The sequence below is a fragment of the Argiope bruennichi genome, chromosome 5 (assembly GCF_947563725.1).
Source record: "Argiope bruennichi chromosome 5, qqArgBrue1.1, whole genome shotgun sequence".
Taxonomy (NCBI): domain Eukaryota; kingdom Metazoa; phylum Arthropoda; class Arachnida; order Araneae; family Araneidae; genus Argiope; species Argiope bruennichi.
Window position 1 is genome coordinate 114,094,580 of NC_079155.1, and position 22,059 is coordinate 114,116,638.

The 22,059-nt window shown below is 30.1% G+C and overlaps 2 protein-coding genes across 5 annotated transcripts in view; one reads left to right on the forward strand and one right to left on the reverse strand.

The window, feature by feature from the left end:
- Positions 1-156: 156 nt before the first annotated feature.
- The window catches only part of LOC129968951 (solute carrier family 35 member G1-like), a 91,058-nt gene continuing 69,155 nt past the window's right edge, over positions 157-22,059 (forward strand). Inside the window, exon 1 of the mRNA XM_056083320.1 lies at positions 157-259. The gene's annotated coding sequence lies outside the window, so the exon portion shown is untranslated. The remainder of the gene's footprint in view (positions 260-22,059) is intronic.
- Positions 7,189-22,059, reverse strand: part of LOC129968950 (solute carrier family 35 member G1-like) — a 104,802-nt gene continuing 89,931 nt past the window's right edge. For 3 of the 4 annotated variants that reach the window (XM_056083318.1, XM_056083316.1, XM_056083315.1), the window contains exon 2: positions 7,189-10,056. In XM_056083318.1, coding sequence (XP_055939293.1) covers positions 8,960-10,030 — 1,071 coding nt within the window. In that variant the 5' untranslated portion in view covers positions 10,031-10,056 and the 3' untranslated portion in view covers positions 7,189-8,959. The remainder of the gene's footprint in view (positions 10,057-22,059) is intronic. The other variant, XM_056083317.1, reaches the window with a different exon arrangement.

Sequence of the window (22,059 nt, forward strand, 5' to 3'; positions counted from 1 at the left end):
TATCAGATCCTGCTGTAATCCTTTAAAATTTAAAACTGTTTTGCCTAGCTTATTGTTATCGGATCTTCATAAATCCCTTTACAGGGATTAGCGAGTCAACTTAACAACTGATAACCGATTTTCGCAAGAGGTTGCGAATTTTCTATACTCTTGTCCAAAAAATTTGTTTAAAAAGTGTTCTGCTGTGGTAAGTAAGAATTACCCCTTTTGGATACAGTTAATACGTATTCACAATACTGCGCCATCAAGGAACTTGTTGGTAAATTTTATTTTATTTGTTTTGATAATATCGTTTGTGTTTATTTACAACAGTATGTTATATATTTTATCTAAATATGCCTCTAATTTGTAGAGCAGTTGTAAAATGCCCAAAATGACCGTTTGCACAAGCATGATGAGATATTGCAAAATAATTATCTAATATGTATACGAGCAATAGATATATGGAAATAGCGGATTAGATTATTTTCCCCCCCTTCTAAAAGTTCAATCTTTCTTGTATACGATTGCTTTATTTCATTTTGTCAGTTCATTATGAATTTCTTTTATTTTAAAATGAAATTTTAATTATTTTCTTTTATTTATAATTCATACAGATTTAAATCGGGCTTCGTTTACTTAATTACTAGTTTATTATTCGCAAACTTTTTACTCGTGCTAATCTAAATAGCCATTTTTGTCTTCTTCCAGCAAACTTTTAAAATTTACACTACTTGATTGAAATTTTTTTATATAATTGAGATAAATTTATATTCCAAAATTTGTTTCATTTCTAAAAATTTTAGCATATTCATAGCAACTTTTTACTCGTGCTAATCTAAATAGCCATTTTTGTCTTCTTCCAGCAAACTTTTAAAATTTACACTACTTGATTGAAATTTTTTTATATAATTGAGATAAATTTATATTCCAAAATTTGTTTCATTTCTAAAAATTTTAGCATATTCATATTTTCTAAATCGATCTTCTAAAATAAAATTGAAAATATTTACATTAATCTCAATGGCGATCATAAAATAAAGCAAATCGAAAAATATGTTAGTTGTAAAATGAAATATTACTTATTCTGCTAAATTTTTTTTAATTATCATTTTTTTATAATGAAGTTTAATTTTGAAGTTTTTCCGGAATTAGAAACAGAAGGTTGAAACGCAAATTTATAGCGAAATTAATGTCGATTTGAATTTATTGAAATAAAAGTTAGTGACTCCATATTTTCCGTAACCAGTGAGTGTATTCATGTAATAAATCTAATTATTTAGCCTTTTTTTTTTTTTTTTTTTTTGCCTTTTTTCAAATTAGCCTTATGAATTTCTTCTCAATGGGTCTTAATTTTAAAATTTTCTTTCCATATTTAAATTGTAATATTTTGTATATACAAAATATTATTGTCGCCTTTTTGTAAAGGCGACAATAATATTTTGTCGCCTTTAGTAAAATCTCATTGTCCGCTACCTGCTTTTCAAAGTGATAAGTTGAATTTAAATTATTCAGTGTCGCTGTAATTCGATGAGAAAGTTCTACATAATCCACAAAGTTCTCAGGTATACTATGTATTCTTAATTCAATCAATATAAGACGAAATCTCATTGGGATAGTAAAAAAAAAAAAAAAAAGGTAAAGATGTGGAAACACCTTATTTTAATACCTAAACTCCTTGCATAAAATTATTTCCACAAACTATATAAAAATATTTTCCAATTTTAACATCTGATGTTCGGAAATGTGGTCTGATGAAAATGATACATTTTTCGACAATTCGGAAATGTAATTCGTTTTTTCTTATCATTCAATCATTTTATTATTCCTTACCAATTATACGATCACCAAAACATTCTTTTAATAACAGTGCTAATTCCTGAATAATTTCTGCCAATATTTCTTAAAATATAATTTTTTCAAAAATGAAATCGTAAAATAATTGAGACGAACTAAACGTAACCCTTAAGTCCAGTTGTTTTCATGTATTAATTTACTGCATTATACTTAAAAATATTGACAATCCCATTCTAACCTTTAAGCCTTTTGAGTTGGTGACGGGAGATTATAATCTATGCTTTTGTATTTTTTTCTTATTTCCTTCTGCAAGTTTATTGGACAACTGAAATAGAAAATTCTTTAGGAAACTTTTGATGTTGTACATTCTTGTACAAGATCTATGCGTTTAATGCCACTAAATATCAAATGTGAAAGACAGCTAGAGAGGCCATCGAAAAAATGCTGCCTTGAGGGTATATTTGCGCGTCATTTGGTATAATACTAAGTCGACTCCAAACTTTGTCTCATTGTAATATGCTATTGTTTTGTGGTATGTTTGTTATTGTCTTTTAACACTAGGTTTACGATCGTGTTAAATTGACACACATTCGTAAAGATAATATACCACATAGATGATTACAATATTTCAACACATTTGAAGAAAATAGACATTTATATATATATTTAATTCATTCAACGAATAAAAGTCAGTGCAAGAGATAAAATAAAAATGCGAACTTTGTAATTTTTCTTAAAATATTTGAAATGTGTCAAAATGAAGCGCTTCCGTAAATCTAGTGTTAAATAGTCTACCATTAAAGTAACAGTATTTATAAATGATTATATTTAAAGCAATAGTTATACTTTTAGGAGTTGACTTTAAAAGTATACTCTCTTAAGAAAAAGACTGTTAACCGTTTATTATGAAAAAGCCTCAGTTTTAACATCCAAAGGTTCTGAAACTATAAGCTTCGATCCTGATTAAGATTTCATTTTCCAAAATTTAACGGATCTTACTATATGTACTTGAAGGAAAAGACATAATGCGTTTGCTTATGTCAGTAGATAATTGTATCAATTAAAGATAAATGTAAAAATATGTATTGTGTATTCAGAATATACATCGCATTAACATTCTGAATTATTATGTTGGATTTTGATTTAACTACAGTTTTAATTACATGATCATATATCAAATTCTATCATTTATCAGTCATGATGTTTTTAAGTTTGGCTTTTACATGCATGCGAATATACAGATTTATAAATGGTGAACCCATTGACGGATTTGGTTTGAAATTTGATTCGGATTCACATTTTCAATGCTTAAAATCAAACTAAATTTTATTTACTCTTTTATTTATTTTTATTTGGCTCTTCATATTTTGCAGTTATCTTGCTCCCTTGGACAGACAAATTTCCTGTGAATGAATTTCTATAAGCATTTGATATAAATCTAATGTAATGACCATAGAAAGTAACTTCAGATTTCTATCCGGGTGGTGTGTCCCCCCCCCCTTCCTCTAAATGGGCAATATCATATCATAGAGGCAGAAATATTTTAGTTGTCTTGTTCACAGACAAAGAGATATAAAGCTGTGATTCCAAAAATTTGTTTTTCGGATTCATGATGATCGACGTTCTAATTCATCTAACTCTTGAAATCAATGTTTTGACGATTATAGTTTTCTTTGTATATTTCTTATACGAGAAATTAAAAAAGCACATTGGTAAAAATGTTTGAACATTTTTGTGTGCGTTGAGTAATACGTAAATTGAGTAGTAGCAATTTTGCACATTGGTAAAATTGTTTTAACATTTTTGTGTGCGTTCTTTCTTTCTCTGACATTTGGAATTTTTTCTCATCTGTCATTTTCCTAACATCTTATTTCTTTTTTCAACCATCACTGTCTGAGTTATTTTAAATTGAGCGGTAGCAATTTTGCACATTGGTAAAATTGTTTGAACATTTTCGTGCGCGTTGAGCGGTGCGTAAATAGAGCGGTAGTAATTTTGCAGATTGGTAAAACTGTTTGAATATTTTCGTGCGCGTTCTTTCTTTCTCTGACTTTTGGTATTTTTCCTGAGCTGACATTTTCCGAACATCTTATATATATATATATATATATATATATTCAACCATCACTGTCTGTTTGAGTTATTTTAAATTGAGCGATGGCAATTTTGCACTTCATTTAATTCATTTCATAAATGTAAATAGCAGTTAAAGCAATACACTTTCGAATCAAGGAAAACAATTCGTATAAGAATTTTTTATGTATTACCTAAATAGATAGTTAAACGGAAATTGAGCTTACAGAACAGCGTCTATTTTTTAAATACACTATTACACTAACAGAGCTGCGATAATTATTATTTCAATTCACCTTTGAAAAACTTGCTTATGTATATTTCTGTCAAGGTTTTCCATCTTACAAAGATGAATACGTTTCTTTTTAAATCTTTCTCATTACCTAAATAATTGAACTAATGGACATCATGCCATGACGATCATTATGATGAAAGGCGTGAGAATGGAAGGAGGGGGAGAGAGAGAGGAATAGAATCTAGAACAAGGCCGTCCGAATGATTCGGGACTTCCAAAATGTTTAATAAACTCTTGGTACATGCTAGAATTTCAGTAAATAAATTTAACCAGCTTAAATAAATTCGTGCTCTCGATTCCCATTTTTCTGTACACTCTGTTAGAATAAGCTTCATTCATTCAAAGGAGAGCAGATGACCTTCGAAGATGCCCTTTCAAAAATTTGTCTGATAACGCTGAATGCAGCTGCATAAGATGAAAACTGTTATGTAATAGAACGTATTTAATGTCAAAACGTTTTTATCAAATGGCCAAAAAGAGAGAGCGTATTAAAAATAATTGCCAAACATTTCTTACAAGTAATTTGACATTCGTCAGCTTTTGATTTGTTGAAAACAACTTTGATTGCTGCATTTAAAAACTTGATTAGATGCAAACAGTATTGTACAATAAATGTCTACTACTTTTAATAAAGAAGAAGAATTAGCATCTACAGCTACCAAATTTGGCACAAATTTGCTTTGGGCAATGAGATTGTGTGCTTCAAAGCAATTTTTTTGGAATTTTTTCTTTAAATTTAAATTAATTAAAACTAAATGATTTTTTAATTACTGCCACGGAAGTAATCTTACTACACAAAATTGAGATTTACACCATCTTAAAATTAAAAAAAAAAATCTTAAATGTCCAAAATGTTTCGATATAATTTTGATTTTTTTTAATTAATTTTTTAAAAAGTATTGTGATACTTATTCCATAATAATATATTATTTCAATGTTGTAAAGAAACTAATCATTTTCCTTTTTATAAATATTATCCACTGGAATTTCCTTCCATTGATGATGATAAAGATTTTGGAAGATCACGGATTATTTTTTTATTGGAAAGTATGGTTTTAACAAACTTTTTGAAAATTTGTTAATTAAGGTTTAGATTCATCATTAATTAGATCCATATTGATTAATGAAGGCTTAGATTCATCAACTACGAAATTATGAAAAATTGCTAAAGTATATGTGCATTTTTAAAAGGTTTTAGCAAGAAAGTTTTTTTGTGTGTGTGTGTTTTTGTATTAATTGAAGTTTAATCACTGTCATTCGAAATGAAATTTCCAATTCTAAATGAGATACTAAAACAATTAGTGAGATATAAAGCACATTGAACTAAACAGTATGAAGCTAATAGTAAGTATATGTTATATGTCTTTTAAATTTGAAATTTAAAAATACTTTTTTGAGGATTTAAAGCAAGTTGCGTAGAATATTTAATTGAAGATTTTAGCTTTCATTTATCTCAGCGAACTAGTTGGTCGTCAAAGATGATTATTGATTAATATTTGTAGATATGCAATTTCATGTATGTTACTGGACCGCTTGGCCTAGCAATAAAGTTTCGGTATCCAGGTCAATGGGCTCCAGGTTCGAAACCCGATTCCACCTAAGATCCACTGTATATGCGAGATTAATGCATGCTAAATCTGACGTCATGTGCCAAACATCCTCTCATTTATATGATTTGAAATTTTGGAGGGGGCGAATGCTAGCTCAGGTGTTGTCCTCATCAACTCAGTGGGGTTCAAAATGGCGAGCCTGGCCCAGAATAGGCTTAGAGTTCTCTCATACAAGATGTTAATATAACTAAATTGAATTAAATTTCATGCATGTTACTATTGCCAATGCAAATTTATATAAAAAAAATTTTTTACCAATGAAAATAAATGCACTTTCATCACGAATTGAATAACTTGCAGAGATTATGTCCAATTGAAGATGCTTTAACCCTTATAGTTTGCACTCAAAAATAGGATTTATCAAGTTATTTTTGGAAGAAAATATAATTATTAATAGATAAATAAATAAATAGTTTAAAAGAAATCTTGGGTAACTACATTTGTTCACTTACATGAAATATCTATCATTTATACCATGATCAGGCAGAAAATATTGTATTGAGCAAGATAGTGTAAATTTTCTTTATTATTCACTTGCCGCTTTTGAGGACTAATTACTTCTCCAAAATTAATACTTGCTAAAAAGGTTGAATTAAATTTTTATATATCATAACCTCCTCAACAAATTATTTTTGAATTTCAAATTTTGATAGACATGGAATTTGTGCTATTTAAGAAGCCTTATATCGTTTAGCCCTTATTTAACACAGTGAACTGAAGTATTTATCTCTAATTTTCTGTCATTCCACCTAAAATTAGAACGACATTCCAATTACTTCTGAAGATGCATATAAAGTTTGAGGACAAAAAATTTTTAATTTTTTTTTTAAAGTATGCCTTAAACAAAAGCATGCATAATATCAGGGAAAATCCGTATTTTCATATTTCCATTACCAACGAAAGAAAAATTCAGGATGAAACTGTTTGTAGCAACAATGAAAACGCTATGAGTTTTATAACAATAGAGTATAATATTGTAAAATTTGTTTGAAATATTTTTAAAAATTAATTAAACATACACAAAAAAATGTGGCAACAAAATTGATATGGCTGAAATTTTAAATATAAATATTACAAGATTTATTTTGTTCTATAATATTTCTGAAACCTACAATTTAAAAAAAACATCAAAATTTTACTTAATTTTTTTGTTAATCAGAACTGTAATTAAAATTTTTAAAAAAATCTATCGGTGTTGTACATTCTCTCTTCCAAAATTTATCTATGGCAGATTTCAGTTCTAGATCTAATTGTTTGTCCTGTACAGAGCACACATATTTATATGAGATTATTATCTCGTTTAATTCTTTTTCCTTCTTATTTTTAAAAAAAGAAGCGAGCATCTTAAAAAAAAAAAAAAAAGAGGGCACAAGGTAATAAAGACAAATTTTATTAAAAATAACTTTATACAAAAAATATATACAAAATAAACATTTTGAAAAATTGGAACTATTTCTCAACAAGTATTAAATATTATCTATTATAACAAAACACGTTAGGAAACTCGGTATTTAATAAATACTGGAACAATATTTTCAATTAATTGAATGTCAAGTTTAACCATACCAATAATTAATCCTCTTGCTGAAAATTTTTGTCTGAACTGATAATAAAATGATTATCTTTTCAGAATTTTTTTTATTACCTAATCTAGCTGGCGTAATCAAATTTGGTTAATTGATTTAATTTTACAAATTAAGTTTTGAATTGTTGTGTCCAATAATTTTACTATCAAGTTTTTCACATAGACAAAAAAAAAAAAATCATGCATGTTATAATTTTATAACGGAATTTTTTTTATACATTTTGTATTTTTTAAAGTAGTGTCATTTTTTTAAAACTAGAATCTGTTAATTTCATGAATATGAATTCGTTTGTTTTCATTGACTTTTATGCCCTTGCACCAATTTTGATTTATATTTTTCAGTTCATTAACGTAAACAAAATACCACAAAAAAATATGAAATATATATATATTAACTTCATAATACTCCATACCTACTTTTGTTTCAGGATGAGATATTTGAAAACATCAAAAAAAAAAAAAAAAAAAATTCAAACAAATACTAAAGAATCGTATTAAATGTCTGCTGAAAAATCTCAGTAACGAAAATTGCATTTCATCCTTAAAAAGTTTGAAAAAATTATAATGAAATGTATTTTTAAATTGAAATTTACAATACTAATGATATTTTGATTTCATAATGCTATAATTACTTTTTTTCATTTTAAGAATTTATCGAAAAACCAAGTAATGTCAAAATTTTAGAAAAAATGTTCCATGAATGTTTTTAATGAAACACTTTTCTAGCTAAGTAATAAAATCAGCTAAACTTTTCATTCACAATTTTCTTCCAAACACATCCTAAAAGAGCCATTTTTTTAATTCTGTCGCCTGATTTATTAATTTTTAATCAATTTAATGCTACGACTGTTTAAAAAGAAAGTCTCTGTGTGTACAGAATACACAGAGTATATACAAGATAATTTTTAATGCCCATTACTTTCTGGGGAAGTTAATTCCTGAAACATATGTGTATATTCTTAAAAGAAGTTTCTTGCAGAAGAGTGGAGCTTACATTTATGGAGGAAATTTCATAAACCCTGAAGAAAAGTAGAAGTCTATTTTTTGAAGCAATAAAAACATTAAAATAGTTCTAAAATATAACACACACAAAAAGTAAGTATTTCTAATACTGTAAGTCACGTATTGAGATTTCATTATACGTGTTAAGATGTTTTGATGGGCTATGTTAAAGAAGATTGTACATTTTGAAATACATTAGAAAATCGAACCAACTTATTTACAACCTCTAAATGTTCACGCTCTTAAAATGAGACATCATTGAACATAAAGTTCGAAATGAAAAAACCGCATTAAATATTCCATTAACATTCAGCATCATTGTGCAGTTCTAAAATGACGATACAACTGAGTTTTGACGATTTAACAGAAGACGAGGATCCAAAATATTAAAGTTTAGACAATTAATGGATCCCGATTAAAGCCAATTTTTAAAGATGCTAGGATGCTTCAAAGCTTTTGATCACAATATCGTCACTGAGTGCATCACTACGTACAACTAAATTCGCTCTAATTACGAAGTAAATGTCCTGGTGTACACAGTAAATAATCATCGAAGTTTCAACTACTTATAAATATCAGTTGTAACACAGAAACATGAATGATCTTCCGATAGAGTTCTTACAGCAACATTTTCATGAACTTAATCTTCAAGTAAGAATTCTTGCTGCTACCATCCAGCCACTTCTTAAAACCAACCAACATGACAGACGTTATAACAAGAACTGTTCCTCCAATGGTGTAAATATCCGGAGTATCTTGGAAGAAGGTCATGTCAAAAATGAAAGCCAGTATGATGTCTCCGGCTGCCATTAGAACAGATACTGGTCCAGCCTCTTCTATCTCCAAGGCCTTAGTGAGAGATAATTGACTGAGGAAGCTGAAGGCACCAACGGCCACCACAAATGCTTGTTGAGGTCCACAAGCCGTTAATGAAAATTCCCCGAATGATATCGTGAGAAGAGCATTGATGAAAGTAGCCACCACTCCAAAATTAAACAGGATGATGAACACATTGACATTATGGAGCTTTCTCAGAACCAGGTACACGCCACTTTCAGTGGCCATGGATCCTAAAGAAGCCAGTAGGCCTATAACACTCTCTCGAGTATACACATCTGTCCTGCTGGCCATCAAAAGAGGCACCTTGCTGACGAGGGCTACCCCTGCTACGGAAATAATAATTGCGAAAACTTGGAATGTGCCGCATTTCTCTTTAAGGAATATCCTGGCTGCGACAGTCACAAAAACGGGGATGCTGGAAGTGATAACGGTGGCATCTGATAACGGTAGGTACCTGAAGGACATGAAAGACAGATAGACGGTGAAAGCATCGAAGATACCACACAAAAGAAACCAGTACTTGGTGACTGATTTCGGTCCAAAAACATTACCACCATCCCTTATCACCATTGGCAAGGAGAAAACGGTGATGGCTATGTACTGGTAGAAAGCTACCTGACCGGGGTCGAGGTCACTGAGATACTTGACACTGGCGGCGCAACAGGCGAAGAAAAACCCAGAAAATAATCCGTAGGTGAGACCGATAATAATCGATTTAGTCCTTTTCTTTTTGTCCGGTTTGGATTTTTCTTTCATGCTGTTATTTGTCTGAGCAACTGACGGTTTTTCAACCCTGTTGTCCACGACAGGGTTTCCTAATCTCAGCGTGATCTCATCCCAAATGGACATTTTCCGAGGTTTTCTCTCGAGAGGTCCTAAAAGAGAGAGAGAGAGAAAAAAAAGAATAATCAAATTTCATCGTCGGAAGTAAATTTAAATTCTATCAAAAAAAAAACTTTAAAAAAAATGCATTAAACAAAAATGCTTTTGATAAAAAGCAAAAGAAAAATTTCGTCAAACAATCTATTTTTAAAATGAAAATATTAAATCCGAATTATTTAAATCATTAAAACGCAATATTTATTCGTTACAATGAGTAGTCTAACCCTAACACAGTCTTAATGTGCAGCTGCAATCAAAAAGTTGCAACTCCGAAAATACTGTTAATAAAGAGAAACAAATCGTATTAAGTACTTGCGTGAATGTCAGAGATTATACATATATTCTGTTTTATGTAATCCATTGGTAAGCTAGAAACATTTGCACGAGTTTTAAACTTAAAAAGAACTTAAGAATCCAAACCACGTTGGTTTTGCTATAAGAAACTAACTGACCAGATTCGATTCAAAGAGGTTCGTCGGATAGTCCCGAACCGTAATGGTGGCTGGGTAGGTGTTCCAGGCCCATAAAATAATTTTGCTTTCTCGGAGGCTCATATCTAACCTAATCAGATCCCTACACCGTCTCCAATGCCTTGTAGTAGAAATAGAAGAAAATTTGGTCGATTGGCATATAATCTTTCGGAAAACTGTCATTTTTAAAAAAAATTCAAATCGGAAAGTTTTCAGAAAAAAAAAATGGCAAGAATATTGATTGTAGTTTTGAATAAAATTTATCAATCCAGCAAATTTGGAATTGTGACTTGCAATTCTATGTAACATTCTAGAAGGATACAGTTGCCATTTAATATTTTAACATTTCATATTGTTTGCCAATGGATTCTAAAACCCTCCGGGCTTTTGCGCATACGTTAGGATGGGTTTGATTCGTCAAAATAGAGGCGAGAGGAAAGGAGAGGGCGTTCACATTTAACAATAAAGTAAATTCCGGAAATGCGCACATCCTTTCGCGTCTCACCCCTTAGTATGGTAGAACTGTCGAAAAGTGGTCGTCTCAGGATATTGAAACGAACAGTATTTATTGGAGTAATATTTTATAGAAAAAAGGAAATTATCTTTGATTAAATTAGAATCAGTTCATCCTTACATGGTATACATCTACAAATTATATCAATTTAATTTTGAAATCTGTTTTCACATCTGTTATTCACTGTTTAGAACACTGCATCAAAGCAAAATTAGCACGTGCATTTAGATGCTCTGTGATATTAGTTCGGCACGTGATTTCACAGAATTCCAGATAATAAAGAAAAGTAAACATTATGTAATCAGACAGCATGCTTCTGATTAGACGTTGAAAGGAAAGTTATTCGTCCAATGCCACGGACATAGTATCCGAGTGTCCGAAATTTTCTACTTAAAGCGATCAAGGCAAGATAGCTAACTGACCACTTCGGTTGGTAGAAACCGGTTAAAGAACCGGCATAAAGCTCTGAAAGAATTTAGATAGTTACTTGATGTTTTCAAGAGCTATCATCAGGCAATTTGTCAATAGTGACGTTAACACAGAAAAATTTGATCCATTATCTGGAAAAAGTGTTATATTCATTTTGTTTTTGTTTTTCTGTACAACAGGTCAAATTCTTCCATCCCTTTTCTACTTGACATTAAATTCAATACTCATATGTGAAATTAACCTATTTGAAATGATTCGGTTCCATTTATTATTTTGACTATCAAATCTGCAACTTTAGATAAATATCCATGAACTAAGTCTTTTAAAATATTGATATAAAACCTTCTACCTAATTTATTTATTTACTTATTATTATTATTTATTTATTTTTTGCTTTCTCATGTACGAAAATAAAGAAAGTATTGTAATCGTCAAAAAATTCAAACTCGTTAATTTGACGAATCTCCACGAGTTCTAAAAATACATTTTTGGCATTCTATCTGTCCGTCCGTTCGTCTATCTGGCCTCTGTTTGTGACAAACATAACTCAAAATTGTTCTGAGCTAGACGAATAAAATTTCGAATAGTATCTTTACACCAATTTTATAGATTTGTATCAAAGTTAGAGTGAAATCCATTCAGTGGAAGTTTTCTTTCCGACGTCCGAATATAAAGTAACACGATAACTGCAAAACGAAGTGAACTAGATGGATAAAATTTGGTACACAGCTTTAACATCTAAAGTATAGATAGCAGTCAAATTTAGAAACGTTCATCAATGGGTTACCACATGTCATCGATACTTTCACAAGCGTGTAAAAGCGTAAGCAAGCACGCGAGAACTTGAAAACGCAATGATTTAAATATATGAAATCTGATATGTGATTTTGTGGCTACAACTCTAATTCTAAGTCAAATTTTGATTTCAATCGGTTAGAAATAACGCATAGGAAAAACTAATTTGATTTTCGATACCTATTGGATTAATCGCCAAAAAATTCGCCAAGGATCAATATTTCTTAACTAATGTTCGCCAATGCCACGCAAAGCATTCACGGTCTTACTAAGGTCCTCAGTTTTAAGCGAGGGGCAAGCAGAGCCGGCCTTTTATTTAAAGGGGCCTAGGTGCAAGAAACTATTTTGTAAATTAAAAAAAAATGCAAACACTAACATATAATGCTTATTGCATGTTTATTTAATGCGAGATTTGATTTTTGTTATTAATTACTTCAGAAAAATCGCAATTTCTTTTCGAGGCTTAGTATGCAGATGCATTTAAACGTTCTACACACGTGCTTGACCAAAGAAAATTTTTTATTAATTTTAATCAACTAAAAGAGCACTCAGCATTTGCTAAGGTAACTGGCAACGTGAAAATTTCTTAACACAATTAGTACATTTAGAAATAACTCATTACAATTATTGTTTAATTTGTATTGAAATATATTGACATCCCTTTCGACGAATATGAATTTCATTTTATCATATTCAATGAATTTCGCAGTTTCTACATTTTCATCGCAAGATTGTGTATTTGTCCGGAACTTTCTTCTCCGATTGACGCTTGAATTCTAACTTCTTAAGTCGGAGCAATTTCAATGCCAGAATTACTTCATAGCCAAGAAAACAAATCTGCTTATGACTTCTTGAAATTTAACTTTTCTTCTTTTTTCTTTTCTGCAAATTTTCTTTTTTGATACTCAAAGGGGTATTTCCTTGCATGAATATGCTTAGATTTAACAATATTAAACATTTTATTGTATGAATTACCAGAATACTATATGCAATCTAACATGGTAAATGACCCTGAGTGTATTTACTTTATGTTTATAATATGTTACACTCCTGCACTATACTGTAAACTTAGAACATTTCCAAACCCGTCGATTGCTGCAGTTAAATGTTATTGTTTAGAACGTTATTTTAGTTTTTGATAAAATTGGGGGCCCCTCAATCGCGGTTCCTCCGTGCATAACATCCACCACACCCCCCAGACAGCCGGCCCTGGGGACAAGATTTATTAAATAGTATGCAAGAAGATTTGGGAGAGGCTATAACAGCTTTTTTTGTTTGTTTGTTTTTGAAATAGTAACTTTTTTTTAACTTCATATTTTAGCGGTTCTCCATCTTCAAATGGGCCACCCTCTCATATCGATACCTCTTGGATCATTCATAAAATTTTCGTTCTTTATTTGTGAGCGTGTGAGTGATTCTTTAATTGCTGAATTCTTGATATTTGTTATTTTATTTTATTTATAATTTTTTTTTTCAAAATTAGAATAATATATTTTCATTAATTTTTCCAAACACAATCTTCATATTCAAAGATTTTCCAAACATTTTTTTAATTCTAGTTTTTCTTGTTTGAATGTAGGAAGTACTTTCTATATTAATGAAATATGCATCACAACAGCATTATTATGAAGTCCAAGATTAAGATTGTGAAATTAAATTACATTTTAGTGATATTTCAACAATGAACTTGTTTTTACATTTGCGACATCAATCATGTAAACCATTGATACTTGTGATCCAGAAAAAAATTTTAATTCATTTTCAATACATAGAGGACCAGAGGAAATTCTTATTCACATTTTCAAAAAAAGGTAGGCAGGGAAGGTAATCGTTCCTGTTTAATAAGATAATGTAAATCTTCAAAGTTTGTATTCTTTATCTAGGTTATATTATATATATATATATATATATATATATATATATATATTCTTTTATTAAGTATAAATCATAAAAATTTCAGTTAAAAATTTTGAACGATTTAAGTGGAATATACATAATTTTTTTAAATAAATTTTCCAAAACTTGGATCACAATTCAAAATAAAAACGTTTCAAAATATTTTTATTTCCTTAGTCAATTGATATTTTTAATTTAAATTCTTTCTTGCGGTTCAAAAAACGATAGAAATCATTGACAGTCACAGCAGATTCAAGTTTGTATGGAGTTGTATCAACTGAAAAACTAACTAATAATTTCCGACAATTGCTGAAAATTTAATTCGTGTTTGAGACATTAAAATTTATGAAACTTTTTGACAATTTGTAGAAAAAAATCTTCCAGGTTTTAGATTGAAACTTTTTTTTTTCTCATTGAATTCTCAAATCTGTTTCGTTGAAGATGTTTTTGTTTGCTTTAACTGAAAAAAAAGTATATTAACTATAAACTATAAAAAACATTTAACTATAAACAAAAGTATATAATTACTTATAGTATTTCGAGTTAAAAATCTGCTTTTCAATTTTGTAAGAGTAAATAAGAAAGCTTAGGCCGGACTCGAACTTCTAATTAAACCTAACAAGTCGGATCAAGAGAATTACTTGCAATAATTTGGACCGGTATTGGGCAGAAAATAACAATTAAATAATGCATTATAACAATGCCGAATTAAATAATACGATTTAGAATCATATTTTCAGAATGTTGCATTTTATTGCATTTTCTCACTAGATAGGCGATATATAAAACAGAGCCAACAACAACAAAATATGACACCTAAAACTGGTTTGTGTCATTTTTCTTTTTGCAGAAAAATTCGAAGCATAATAAGCGAAAGTCAGTCTTGCGAAACTAAATAGAGAATAATTAGGGTACAAGATAGGTAGATCTTGAAGAATATACATCCATTGGATATTAATAAGTGACCATTAATCAGTCATCAGTCAACATCGGTGAATCATATTAACGATACTTGATTAACCTTATTAGATACAAATATTAGAATGTTCCAAATTTTCATCAATTTTAATAACTTGTTTTGGCAATACATTTTAGCAATACATTTTTCTTTTTTCTATAGTTAAGAGTTACTTCTGTTACTTTATAAAAATAGAAATAATTTAGATTTTACACAACTTTTAAAATACAGTACAATAATTTTTAATGATTTATATGGGAATAACCTAAGCCTGTTAAGTCAGGGCTTCTCAAACATTGTGATCCACTTCAAAAACCGAACCTATTGCGACCCATTTTTTCTTTCTCTCTTAAATACTTATGGAGATAAACAACATATATTCTTTTTGAAAAAATCTTTTATGGATCAAGAAAAAAAAATTGTGTGTGGAGGAAAACGCACTTTATTATTATTAAATATAATTTTACAAAAAAAAAAAGTGTTTCCATTATGAATTTTGACGATGATTTTAAGCTTACAGGACACTTTTGCAAACTGGGGAATGATATAAGTATATAAATTCTAGTTCTTGTCACAACTTATTAAAAGTTGACTTATGACTCTCACTTTGGAAAGCTCTTCTGCGGGTATATTATCTAAATGTTTACCAATTTAATCTTCGAAGAATTTTGGAAATTTCAAGATAAAAGTATAGTAACGCATAGCATCAATAAAAAAATTTCTCAGATAACATGCTTGATTAAAAACAAAATCTTTTACCTGTTAATCATACACAAATTCCTGAGCTCATCTATATAAAAGTTTCTCACGTAAAGATAATGCTATATTTTAATTTATCACCAGAAAAATTTATTATCAGCTAACTAAATGTAAACAAACTTGCTTTATAAATGCATAGCAAGAGCCGCTTGTGTTTATCTTAGGAATGTGCAATCAATTCTAGGAAGTATATTCCGTATCATAACAAATCCACAGTTCGGAGAAAACAGAGCCTATGAGGAATAGGTTCAAAACTTTTTTGAGAACACGTGTTAATGGGATGTTTTTCTAGAAAATTCCACACGGTTTTTATATAACTCTAGAAAATTCCACACGACTTTTTTATAACTCTAGAAAATTCCACACGACTTTTTTATAACTCTAGAAAATTCCACACTACGTTTTTATAACTCTAGAAAATTCCACACTACTTTTTTTATAACTCTAGAAAATTCCACACGACTTATATAATTAACATTTTTTCCCTTCTTAACACTGGGTTAATCAAGGGGTCATTTTGACTCCACTGAGGAAAATTTCAGTTACTTTTCTTCAAGAAAATTATTGCCTTATTTTATGAGAATATCTTAATTAATTTTTACTTATATTTATTAAGACATATAATCGCAAATCTTATCTTTTTCTTTTTTTCGTTTCGGAGGAATATATATTGTATACCCACTTTTACCGAAGGAGTCATTTTGACCATTCGAATAAATATTGTTGAGAATACATACATTTATATTTAAATATGCAACTGCGTGATACTGACACACATAGATATAGGTAAACATAGAAATAAGTAAAATGTTTAATATAAGAAGCAAGCAGATGAAGCCGAACGTCAGTCAGACAGATAGAAACTATTATAAGTTGTTAGTAAGAAGACGTGTGAGTCAATGGTCAAGAATAGATGGTATTTGAAAATAGACACTTTTTTTAGTAAATAATCACAGAGCAATTGCCTTTTCATCACATCATACCTCAACAAATATATTGAAAATATAAAAGTCTATTAACTTCATAATAGAAAGGTCAATTTATATTCTTCTAATTAAATACTGAAAGGGGTCATTTTGACCTGTTTGGTAGATATAGGTATATGCCAACTCATGGTACACCTAGTCAATAAAAGCATTTGTCAATATATCATTTATTTGTAAGGTAGTAAATTGAAGCCTTACAGGTTAACTACAATACGGAATGAATAAGGTCCGACAAATAAAAGACGATTTGATGGTATTTCTAAAAAAAATTGAAGTAATCCAAGCCAATGGATATTAAAAATCATTTAACGCAGTAATTTTTGCTTTCTGGTGTATACTGTACACAAGAAGAAAGTACTGAAACCGTCAAAAAATTGAGACTTTTACGTATCTCCACGTCTTCGGAGGTCCTTTATTCCGAAAAATATATTTTTTGAATTATATCTAATTGTGAACACAATAACTCAAAAACTGAGCCAGATGGATGAAATTTCGTATATGGAGTTAGCATCAAATTTATATATTTCTAACACATACTGAACGAAATTTATTCAGAGGAAGTTTATCCGTTCAACTGGCCAAATATAAGTGGACAACATATATGGGAGATAGGTTTAGCATCTAAAATGTAGATCCGCATACAATTTGGAATTAAATCCCCTCAAAGGCTTGACATCTATTGGTTTACTTTTGCATGCATGTAAGAACTATATTACAAATAGGTAACAATTTAGATAAATGAATTTAATTCACCGTCTTAGCATCTGGAGCATGGATCCTGGTCAAATTTTGAATGAAATCTGTTAAAATTTGATCATTATCAATCCGTACGTCTGCATGCACGCAAAAATCGATAACTCAGAAACACGATGACTTAAACTTGAATGCGATCTTGTATGCATGTAGATCTTGTAGTTCCGTGTTAAATTTCGGTTTTAATTGGTCAGAATAAAAGTATTCCAAATCACGCATTCGATTTTCTGCCACTTGCGTGTTAACGGCATGGCAGTGGTTAATCGCAAAAAAGAAAACTATCCGTCAAAGATCGCTCGTTAATAGGATCTTCCATAAACTATTATAAACCAATGACATGTATTTAATGCTATATTGGTATTACAATTTTCTACACTATATACTAAAGCACAGATCTCTTGTGAGCGGGATTCAAACTAAAAACCAGAGCAATCGTGACGTTCACGACTTTGACCAGGTTTAAAATTATCTGCAAGTGGATTAGAGAATTTTTTAGAGAATATGCGAGAATGTGGCAGGCACACCACTCCCGCTAATTTAATTTAAACAAAATAAGAAGTTTAATTTTTTTTTTTTTTAATCATGACTAAAAAGTCTTTCTTTTTTCAAATAATTTTTTGCACCCCCTCTCCAAACTTCCATACCACACCAGCCGGAAGAAGTTTGGTCCCGACGGATTGAACTAGACCCGCATACACGACGGTTCCTCATTGGAATCGGATCTCGAATCTGAAGCCGAGGCCATACCACCAGGTCACCCCAGCCCCGAGGTTTTATGAATTCTTAACTGTATCATTAAGACTGCACATTTCCGAAACGGAAGGTCTGGTGTAATTAGATAATTATAAAGCAAAAAAAAAAAAAAAAGTGAAAGGGCAAAAACTCACAGCACAACAGTGGGGGATTTATTATGAATTATTAATATTACATGACGTACAAAAATAATCAGCACTTCTTCGGAAAATTCGGAATATTATCTGTATTTTCTATCTTACACTTATAATAAAATGAAAAAAAATAATTCTACTCTTATAATTAAAATTTTTGTTGAACATTGCGATAGAAAAATCTTCATTGAAAAAAATTTTCAGTAACATCGAAAAAAAAGATAAACGAAATATGAACATTTAAAATTCAAGCAATTGCAGAATGACTAATATTTTACTTCAAAAGAATTGAGCGAAATGAGGTAAATATTTACTCTCGCTTCAGTTAATTTTTAATGCATTTAAAGCAGGAAAGGTGCATAATTTGCACATTTTGCATCGAAGTTAGCGAAGAATATATGCAAAATATTGAAAGATTTTCTGATTTTTACAATAATATTTATTCAGCCAGATCTAGAATAGAATATCACTTTTCCGTAAATTTGGACATTGCTTGTTTCCCGTGATTCTTGGATAGATAAATTTTGAAACGATTTGCGAAACTTTTGACAAGGTCTAAATGTTGACCCAATAATAATTAATACTGAGAAATATTTTACATGAATCATAACATATGGAGTACAATATTTACTATATACTTCTTCAATATCAGGAACAATTCTATATCGTAAATACCCCTAATGTTTGAAGTAATCGATTCTAAGAGCATCAAAACGTGTTAGGGAAATGCTAAAAAATCATTTTTTAGGAAATTAGTTTATCTATAGAAGAAGGAAATGAACTTTAGCTGTATCAAGTAATAATCGTGCATTAATTTTATATTTTTAGAATTATTTAAAAATCTAGAAGTGTATCCTATAAAGTGAGAAAATTTTAGTTAGAAACTTGCCTATTCTATTTGGTATTTATTTGGATTATCTGATAAAACTTGATATACGCAATAACTTGAATGTATTATTTGCATACTTTTGAAAGAGAACAAGAATGCATCTATAAACTTATAAAACTGAATAACCATTTATTAGTTTAAGCCTTAAAAATTCCCTACCCTCTGACAGCACCGAGCAATACTCTGTTTATATTAGCGCCCCGCTTTAAAGTAACAATAGGGCTATTTTGGGACGGACATCGAAATTTTGAACCACTATCAGATGACGAGGACGACACCTGAGTTCGCAGCCCCTCCCCTCTCCAAGCTTCCACACTACACCAGTGGGAGGACATTTGATCCCGTCGGATTTAACGTGTACCAGACCCGCTTAAATAACGGTTCATGAGTGGGAACCTGGTCCCGAACCTGAAACCCACCGGTTCTGGTAAGCCAAAATCTTACCACCGGGTTACGGCGGTAAACCGAGAAATACTCGGAACACGCTCCTTAACATTTAGAAGGATCAGCTATGTTATGAAAATAATTTCAATGGCCTCCTAAAGGCAGTGAAATGAAATAAAATGATTTTTCTTTTTCATTTTCATTTTCTTTTTCATTTCATTTCTTTTTAATTTTCATTTTCTTTTTCATAATTTTGGATCATACCATTGCACAGATTTTATTTCTACGTCATCCAAAAACATAAAAAAATTAGCTTTTCAATGAATTAAATTTCATTTCTGTACGGATATTTCTCTAATGTAAATCAGTTTTTCAAACTTTTCGTGTAATGATATTCTTTAAATTAGAAGTGAGAGATCAAAAATATTTTAAATGTTTGAATATAAGAACATAAATGCTGTTGATGTAAGATTTTATGAATTTTGCTTTTTCTTAAATACATGGAATAAACAAACACAGGCGGAGTCCCGGGTGCTGTGGCTAGTAAATATATAAATGTCAAGGAGTAGAAGAAAATTGTGCTTTTTATAAAACAAATTTTATATAAGAATTATATAAATGTGAAAAAAAAATTTGCTAAAGACTATTAAAGAATTATATATAGCAAGATAATCATCCAAGTACAAAATATTTTTTGGACTTGCTGGACCACTGGAAACAATTGAATTATTAAACATGCAAAGCCATAATAATATTGAGAAAAATATTTTTCACAAAAGTTGTTAAAAGTTATATTTTAAACGCGGAGCAAGTGTGACTCATGCAGTTTTCTGAACTAAAACAGTTGAGTAGACGATGAAATTGCTGATATTATAACCTTCGTTTCGATATATAATTCTTTATATTTTTTTAAAAAATTAAAAAAAAACGCAGTCATTAATACTAAGATCAAATTTATGCGTGTTAAAACCAATACAGAAATCAGAAAGAATGAAATTGCGAATATTAAGGCTAAAGAGGTCACAAGGAAAGAAAATATTAACTGCGAGTCGGAGTCCTAGCAAAATATGGTTTGAACAATATTTCAAAGAACATAATTAACAAACAATAGCGAGATAGTTGGAGAAATTCAGACAACTTTCGATTTTTATATGGAAGTATGCCAGAAGTTAACGTAGAGACATGTCTTGGTGATTTTTGTTTGAATTAAATACCTATATCACTCGGGGTTTCCCCAGTTTATAAAAATAGATTCAAAAAGAAAAACATGCAGATTTCGTTAGATAACAATACAGCAATGCACTATACTTGTGAGTGCACATGATTTATCACTTTCGCCAGTTTGATTAACTGGAATTGGTGGATTATCACCATGCCAAGAAGTGTCTTATAATTCCAGCCCTGTTAAAGACAGTTTACATTACTCGATTTGTATTGTTGCCAGTTTGTAGAATTAAAAATATTTATAAAATATTTAATGCTTCAGGCAATTAAATCAATTTATCTTCTTTGGGGATCTTGGGAATCAATTTTAGCAATGGAGGAAGTGTACATAGAGAGGAGCGGAGTTATTGTTTTTGTTTGTTTGTTTGTTTGTTTTTGTGGTGGTCTATACCGACTGACCAAAGTTGGAGGTTTCTCTTGAGAAGGTAACTTCAACATGTCCGTCCAGTGATCTCAATGGAGATTTGTTACTTAATAAGTCTTCAGAGAAGCCGGATGCCAAGGGCTTACCTTTATGAATATTTTTTTAAAGACGAAATATGGGTAGTTACACGATGGAACAACTACGTTTCCAGAAATATATTATTCGATGAAAAGGACTTATTTCAGGCTTTCAAGGAAGAATATACACCTGAATTTAACGATTTATCATCAAATAATTGAGCAAATGATGATAAACAGACATTGAAAAAGAAAAAAAAATATCAAGCATAAGAACAATAAGCTTTTTTTGCTCGGCAGGTACAGATAAAAAAGCAAAAGCTTGCAATCGAAACATTTGTGACTCATATGACCCGAACAAATACATTATTAAAGAGCAAGACAGATATGTTCCACACGATGATTAACGTGATATTAGTAAATATATTAAACCCCTTTTGGAATTTTACCCTTATATAATACATTGCCATTATAAAGTCATTAAATTAAATTTGTGAATGTGATATCTCGCTTTTTGAAGAACACATCATAACATTTTTTTATATGATCTGCATTTTGAAATGCCTCCTTTTCCAATTTAATAATTTGGAATCTCTGTTACTAATCGCTTT